This window comes from Ambystoma mexicanum, chromosome 3q, assembly GCF_040938575.1.
Source record: "Ambystoma mexicanum isolate Mex_15411 chromosome 3q, UKY_AmexF1_1, whole genome shotgun sequence".
Classification (NCBI taxonomy): Eukaryota; Metazoa; Chordata; class Amphibia; order Caudata; family Ambystomatidae; genus Ambystoma; species Ambystoma mexicanum.
The window spans coordinates 984,725,047-984,733,505 of NC_090926.1; the positions used below are offsets into that span (position 1 = coordinate 984,725,047).

The 8,459-nt window shown below is 41.8% G+C and overlaps 1 protein-coding gene across 1 annotated transcript in view; it reads left to right on the forward strand.

Annotated features, from left to right (window-relative positions):
• TTYH2 (tweety family member 2) overlaps positions 1-6,883 on the forward strand; it is a 554,125-nt gene extending 547,242 nt beyond the window's left edge. Inside the window, exons 13-14 of the mRNA XM_069655121.1 lie at positions 352-430; positions 4,914-6,883. Of these exons, the coding sequence (XP_069511222.1) occupies positions 352-430; positions 4,914-4,994 (160 nt within the window). The 3' untranslated portion in view covers positions 4,995-6,883. The remainder of the gene's footprint in view (positions 1-351; positions 431-4,913) is intronic.
• The last annotated feature ends 1,576 nt before the right edge of the window (positions 6,884-8,459 follow it).

Genomic DNA, 8,459 nt, shown 5'->3' on the forward strand with positions numbered 1-8,459 from the left:
TAAAATGTAAATCTAGAATGGCACCAACGTGTTGAGAATGGCTCAGAGAACTGACTTATGTAAATGAAAGAGAGGAAGGATATGTCGCAACAGTAATTGTAACAAGTAGGCCAAAAGATATATGGGGACCGTTTCGGGAATGTGTAAGAGATGAACAGTTGTAAGATTATGTAACTTTGTAACTGGACTTGTAAGTGTATTATGTACCCGTGGATAAGTTATTAGTTGAATTCATGGAAACGATGCTCAACGTCTTATGCAACCTGTCAGCCTGTCACGTAAATAAAGTATTTTTTTTTTTTTTAAACCTGGTGATATGCTAAACACTCAACCTCTTTTTCTCTTTTTTAGGAATCAAGCCATACTCTTCGGTGGCAATCCCCGCTATGAAAATGTTCCTCTGATTGGACGAGGGTCTCCTCCCCCGACGGTACGCTGGGCGTCTGAAGCTAAATCCGTTTTATAGGCTCCCTTTGCTTGGCTCCTTGTTTCCTACTTCACACTTTGTATTTATTTTGACTTTCTGGGGGCAAAGATCAGCATACACCTGTCTCCAATTACAAATATTTTTGCTACCAATAAGTTTGCAACCATACTTCACTTTGGAAACTGTCGTTTCAGTACCAAGTGACTTTAAAGCCCATTCTTTCGTACCTAGCGGGCTAAACTTGGAAGACAAGTTTTTGTGGGTTTGTTAGAAGAAAACCTAGAGCAATAAAGTACTACAATCCTGTTCTGTCAGCGGGATCAGAGGGAAAGGGAAAATGGGAAAAGAAGAATTGAAGGGGAAAATGATCAAACCAAATATGTTTGTAATGCATTTCAAGGTGGTGAAAGTCCTGAGCAAACGTTTGATGTTCGGGAGTCCTAGCCCAAAAAAAAATAAAACGTGTGAGCCGCTGCTTCAAAGAAACATTGTCATAGCAAGTAGCTGTTGCCAGAGACTTTTTGACAAATTACTTTTTGGAATCATTACTATTCGTGTTGCATTAAATTGGGCCTGCAAAACGTTACTTGCTAGAGGACAACATTTTAACTAAAGCGTTCCTTGAAAAATGTCTCTTTGGTATGCAGGATTCTTTGTCAACCAATTAGGAGTGTAGCACGTGGTCTACTGAGCTAGATTTTCTAATTATACGGGTGATAAAACACCCACAAAGTAAAGCATGCATGTTGCATGGCCACTTTGCCCCTGGTCGCACACAAAACTCCTAGTTCTTTACTACAGGTGAAATTTTGTATTTTCGTATTTATTCGCCCGTTGTGACTGCAACTGTGGCCACATAAGTCTTTTTGCAATTAGTCAGAAAGTTGGTCATGGCCCTCTAATGGCACATGTCAAATTAGTAAAGAATTAACTTTCCAGAAACTTAACTTGGATGTCTCCCATGGACGAGGGAGCAAAGTGGTGCAGGGTTTAAACCACATTATGTGGGTTGGCTGACGAATGGCAACCCACATAGTTGGTTTGGAGAAAGTGAGACATGATAGAGAGATTATGTTAAGAACACTTGTTATACGCACTATCACCCAAAGGCATTTTGTTGCGAGAAAGATGCCTTCACAAATGTATTCCTTATTATAAGGGAGGCTGCCTATTTCGGCGAAAGTGAACTCCTAGCAATAGCATGGTTAATGTGAGATTAAAGTGTGCAAGAGGTAAGTGATATGTTGGAAACATTTTTAGAGAGCGCCCATGTGGCTCTTTGTCGAGAGCATGTAGAAATTCGTCAGAATGATGGCCTAGTGGACCCAATAGACTGTCAACTACTCATTTTGTGGCCCTCCATATGTTTTGAACGTTCACTCCAGTTATGCCACATCAGGGTTGAGGATCACGCACGATCTAGCACAAAACCGCTGGAGGGTAACCTATGTTTGTGTCTTGCTCGGATCAGATAATTGGATTGCTGGTGACGATTTGGATGGGGAAAATCCAATTATTTTCAGTTGTCACAGACGTTTATTTTTATTGGCCATTCTGCCATTGTGCTGTGCGTCAATAGACAAGATATAACTGTAAATTGCAGCATGAATTTGATATAAATTCTCAAATGCAAACGACCATTGACATGCATTATTACATAGGCAAGTGGGCGGTGGGACAGAATTCTGACCAGCCAATTGCAATCTTGATTCGAAACCAGAACTCCAGTAGGTTGGCCCTCTTCAAGTGTTTTGTTCCATGCTGCATAGATTTGCACATTTTTACCAGCACAATGGGGCATGCAACTAAAACGTTGGATTTGATTGCATTCAGAAACTGAGCAAAATCTTGTTAGTATTTTTTTTTTTTTTTTTGAGTTTTGAGTTTTGGTGCTGGAAGGTGGGAGGTGAGAAATTGTGATAATTGGAAACATCAAAGGAAGAATGTTCAGGTGGGGTGCTCATAATTCTAGGAATCTGTCCTCATCTATGTACTAGCGAACACCCCCAATTCTGTTATCTGTTGGAAAACAAAGCACATTTAAAATTTAAAAATTGAAATCTGCATTTCAAGAATATTTGCAAAACGTTTTTTAGAAACACGGCCTAGTTTTTTTTTAACAAAAATTGACATGTAATGGCCCATTGAAATAGCTTACAGGCACAAAAAAAAGCTTTCCTTTTTAGAAATAGGGTTTAACATTTTCGTTAAATCAACGTTGCTTCTAACCTTTGCTTTATTTTTGCATCTGCCTTTTTGGAGCTATGTACCCATTAATAAGTAAGTTTTTTGTTTTGTTATATGGTGTCCAAGACCACTTCATCCTCATTGTTGGCACCCCAATACCCTCTTGTCCTTCGGTCATTCTCATTTTAGGAAAATACTTTCCCCTGTCTTCCCAATTGTCTGTCGAGCATTGTTGTGTGGGACACAATCAAAATGAAATCAGTTTGTCAGTTTTGACAGTGGTTATTGTAGACTTGCCATTTCACCGTTTTTTTTGTTCATGGTTGCGCTCCCTACTTGCAAGTGTAAACATATGACTTGGGAGTTTTTTGACTTGGATAACAGTGACATCTATGTACCAATAGAGTCGTGTATACACACTGATACGACCTGATATGTAATGTGTATTTATGGTCCTATATTTCAATGAAATGGTTCTGTTGCCTGAAATAAGCATATGGCTGCAAGCTGAGTTATTTGTGAGGTTTCCCAGAACAACCCAGTGGCATAATGAACCATAGCACACTTTGCTTTTTGTATTGGTTGAAATCCGCAATAATGTGAGCAATTAAATAATCTTGTTCTGCTAAAGAATTATAACGCTCTCAGCATTACAAAAGGTGTTCTTCTATAAATGAGAATCGTGCATGACAAAAATATTTAGCATGAAGGGCAGCGGAGAGTGGAATGACTGTTCAGAGTTAAAACAATAAATGCATTGTTTCATACACAGTTGGTTAAACCCAAACAAGATTATCTCGCAGACAGCAGTCCAAGATGAGTAGACCTCTTTATGCACTGTCAAATCCAGACATGATTGTCGCATGGACACCACTAGGCATAGCACGTGGGCAATCTTGTGCAATGCAAAATCCAGACGTGATCACCTCACGGTCACTAATAGCGGATAGCACATTTCCAATGTGGTTAAGTCTCTTCATGCGCTTTAGATCCACACAGGATTATCCCACGGACACCAGTAATGCATAACCCATGTCCAGGATGTGCAGGAAACCATAGGAACTGTTTACTTTTGTTTCATGCACAAGAGGCGTTCTTTCCCTTTGCTGCTTATTGGTGTGGTAATACAATGGCCCAAAGCAAAATGTCCAATGGAATCGCAATCCCTGTGTAGAAGGACTCTAGATATCATATAAAGAGGTGCACACGCGCTAAAAATAACGTAGGTTGGGTTTACTGTTAACTGAATGCAGCATTAAGTCTTTCTCCTCTGCAAACTGGTGGCCTAATGAAGCCTTATGCTCAACTGAAGCCATGCATCCCTCGCCTATGCCCAAAGGAGTAATGTAGAGATTCTTGGTATAGTCCTTTCCCCAGAAGCCATAACCCCAGTCGCTGTTTTTCAAGGTTGTCCTTCCTGTCAGAAGGAAGAAGAAGCCGGAGCGTCAGGAGAGCTATGCAATCTTAGTAGGCCCTTATACTGCACTAAATCACCAGCGTAGTAGTTTCATGGAGCCTAGCCGCGGCGTGCTGAGCCCACCAAGGGTATCCCGACCGTATTCTGCTGGAGGAAAGAAAATGGGCAAGCACATTGGGTGGATTTAAATCTTCACAGACAGAACTCCTGATAATCATGGTACTTGCCAATGTTACTCTGTCTGGAGTATTGGCATCATTTTACAAAGAACAATGAAGGTTAAAGGGCATGCGGTTTTCTCCACTTTGAAGCCATCTGCACTGCTCTGGGGATGTGTTCAGACCAGTGGCATGGGTTGCGCAATCCTCAGCCATAGTGATGCCTGGTGTGAAGACAGCCTGTAAGATCAAAATGTTCTTTTCATGTAGGGGACTTTAGAATATTTGCATTACGATAAAAAATGTCTAGTTTTGGAAACTAAAAGGTCTTTCACTTCACTACATAAAATGCAAGGCCTGAACGAAATGTACACGTATACTCCCTAAAAAAATAATTTTACTTCAACTGTTCAAAATAGGAAGTTAAATGCACCTACCTAAAATGTGCATCTGGAGGCAGACACACTGCACATAGGCTAGTCACTGTGAAAGTGCTCTTGCTGGTACAATGCACTACATTGCCCTCACTCCAAGAGGGAAGTAGCATGGGGGAGGATGGTCATTTAGGACATGGAGGCACCCTTTTCGTAGGTACAGATGGCAGGGAGGTGTATGGAAGGAACACGCCTTCAGTACAGTAGGATACTTTTTGTTATGGGTGCGTGGGAGGGTCAGGCAGCTGTTATACTTCACTAACCTTTAAATGTTTCTCTCTCTCCCACAGTATTCGCCCAGCATGAGGGCCAACTACCTTTCTGTGGCGGATGAACACCTGCGACAATACGGAACTGATGTTCCAGCCTAGCGGCCTCGACACGTTGCAGACCAGGCGCAGCACAGGATGCAGATACCCTGTGTGGACTTAAGAACACAACTGGCTCAGACCCAGCCGTACTAGGGTGCCAGACAATGCTCTTCGTGGTTTTCAGAGGATGACCTCTGTGGATGTCTGAAAACTTGTTACAGGGATCACAGCCTACATCTTCGGACACATTCTAGACCACTCCCTGTGTGGATTACTGGCTATACCCTCTGCGTGTACTCCAGACACAGCATGTGCCGGTCCCAGGAAGTACCATGTGCTCATTTCTTGCTATGTCCTGTACAGGTTCTAGAGTACAAAGTGAATGGGTTCCACTGCATACGTTGCATGGGTTCCAGAACACAAAACAACCCTGCGGATGGCCTCGCCCCTGACATTTGCAGGTGTAATCAAGGCAACAACATAAATGGCAGTGGCATTTATAATTTCCTTTTTCTTTTAAATGTTAAAACTCTGAGGTGCTCTGATGTGCTATCGTTCTTTCTGAGAGCGCAGGTGTCATGGGATGGTGCAGGCCTTTTTTCCAGGGTGCTGGTTGGGAACATCTAACACATGCGCCTCCTTACACTAGAGTTGTCTACACACATGTAACTTGGAAATGGGGAGAGCTCTTGGGTGTAAATTTAGACTTTCCCCAACACATCCTCTTGCCACCATCACCTGCCTCACTTTTTTGCAAGTCGTCCCTGTGTTTTGCAAACAGGAAGAGGGGGCAGTAGAGGTGGACGCTGTATTGGTTTCTTTCTACCACCCATCTCCAGGAATCATCAGGCCGGGCACTGTGACAGGGCCCTGTATTATACTCTAATCTTCATAATGGAACAAAAAAAGATAAAAGTTCAAAAAAACACTACACAATTAGCATAATAGTTATCCCTTAAAGAGGAAGAATTCAGAGGCCTGCATGTAGCAGCGAAAACTGTACGAAGGGTTAATCGCCCAAGACAAACCCGTGATACCCTTCTCTGAAGTGGATGACATTTCCATGAAGACTGTTCAGTGTGCAGGGGTGGAATGCAAATGTCCCCACTCAATCACTGCCAGACCCTGAGGTCTGAATTTTGGAACTAAACCTTTTCTGTGCTTACACAATTCAAGGATTCTGTTTGTTATAACTTTCGTCACCTTCAGTTTTGTTTCCTAGACTACGATGCGTCTAATGTGCTGCAGTTGTCAATTAACATATTTTTTATTTCTATTTTATATTTACCTTTTAAAACTGTTCTAAGGAGTGAGCGTGGTGTATGGTTGCGTCTTTGCCTGTCTGAACAAAGCCTGGCCACTGAGTGCATTATCCCATCAACAAACTATCGATTTCACTAGCATTAGTAGCAAGTAGCTGCCCTGAAAGGGATTAAAAGTGAGCACCACTCAAGAAATGCAAGAAACATTTCCTGAAATTCGGACACTTAAAAAATAAGTGTTTTTCTGTTCCTGACCAGCACTAGGCGTGTGTCCTTCAAATCTGTCTTGATTTGTGTTGTTTCATTAAAGTGCAGGTGAACTGGTTAGAATGGCATCCATTCTGACAGCGATGTTCCAGAAATGTAAGCAAGCTGTGACATGGAGGGCACAACAACTTTTATTGTTTTCTGGTAATTGATTTGACATTCGAGAAGAAATACTCCCATCATATACAGTTCAGGCATTTTGATCATAATGACATAACAGCAAGTCACTTGTGCAGGGCTAGAAAAAAAATATAAATTTAAAACCATTGAACAAAATAAGCATTTGAAAAAAATAATACGCTTTAAAAGGGTGATGAGTGATCTTGGTCACTAAATATTGCTGTCACAATAGGTCTTTCATCTGGCAGCTATTGAACCTTTGTTATTACTCAACTAAACAATAAAAATCCATCAATCGTATTTTAAGTTTCTACACTCCCAGGGATGGGTTTTCCTTTCTCTGCATGAGAGACTTCTCTTGGTCGTCAGCTTTACCCATGGTTGTGGAGCCTTTGGAATTCAGTTGCCTTACTCCAATTTGCTGGTCATCTTTGAAGATGAAAGAGCAGACCTCAGCGGTGTCTGCTTCGCTTTTCTTTTCTTCTTTGTATTCAAGATGTTAAATATTCTACGCCTGTAATAATCCTGCTTCTTGTCAATTTCAAATTATTTTGAGCCAACAGATGTATTTGTATTTTTTTTGAGGAGGAGGACATGTGTCTTGAACAGGGCAGTCCTGATGTTGGGAGCCTTACAAAAGAATCCGCAATCATAGTAATGTTGGCAAATGCCCTGGCAGTGATGCAGGTTTGTGAAGTACAAAGATTAGGGATAAGGTGAATAGGTCAACTGCTACAAGAAGGGGAAATGAAAGGAATGAGTGGCCATAATTGCATTCACGAAAGAAAATAGGAATTTAGGGCGAGGGAAGTTGTGCTGAGGGAGGGTATTGTTCGTTCGAGGTAAAAGAGGTGGAGCTTAAGCACAGATTTGAAGGAGTGGATGTTGGTAGTGCATTTTGTGTCATGAGGAATGGTGTTCCAGTGAAGGGTTGTAAAGAGGGAAAAGGGGGTGGGGGGGAAGGGTGCACAGGGCGGATGATGGACAAACAGTTTGAACAGGGTAGCGGATGGCAAGGTTAGAGAAGGAGAGTATCAGGAAAAGGAGGTTGATGGGTATGTGAGAGCAAAGCCAGGTTTGAAGATGAAAATAATTTGTAGAGAGACTAGTTGTACACAGCTAACAAGCTGGCATGGGAAGGAATGGTGAAGATTGTAGAGGGTTCATGTCGGCACAGTTAAAAACTTTGTCCAGGGAGCCAACGAATATATAACGGGATATTCAGAAGGAGCCTTGAGCAGTAGTCCAGCTGGTTAAGGAGTAGAGTGGATATATGAGTTTGGGTGGAGTCGTAGGTGAGGAGAGGGACAATTTTTTGTTAGTCGAGAAGATTGAGCCTCAAAAAAGTACGAATGGTAGACAGGTTGTGGGAGAGATTTAGAACAAGGGGGAGGAGAAAAACATTTGAGTTTCATCCATAGGCCTAAGGATTATGGAAATTCTCACCACCTTTGGTCTTTCTGCTTGAATTTTGTCAGCCCCACATAACTATGACCATGCTCTTGAACAGAAGATTTTGCTCTCATGATCTAGGCCCGTCCAATTCTCAAATTCTTCCTTTGGCCTGGTCCACGTCCTATAGTATCTTTCAAGTCTCTTTGAAATGATATCAGAACTGTTTTTATTTTCTTCCCTCCATCAAACCCTTCCCCCACTTGTTGAAGTATGTCCCCACTTAGTCTGTCTCTCAAACCCTTGCTGATCCTTTGGCGTTATCTCTAGACCCAAATGAGGTACCTAAAGTGCGTAAGATTACCTTTGTTGATAGCCTAAACAAAGTAACCCCTGAAAATGCCTCCCTTCCTCCAAGCCATAAAAAGTGATAAACAGATGACCTGTTAACACTGCCCTGATGTTCTGAAAGAGTTATAATCCA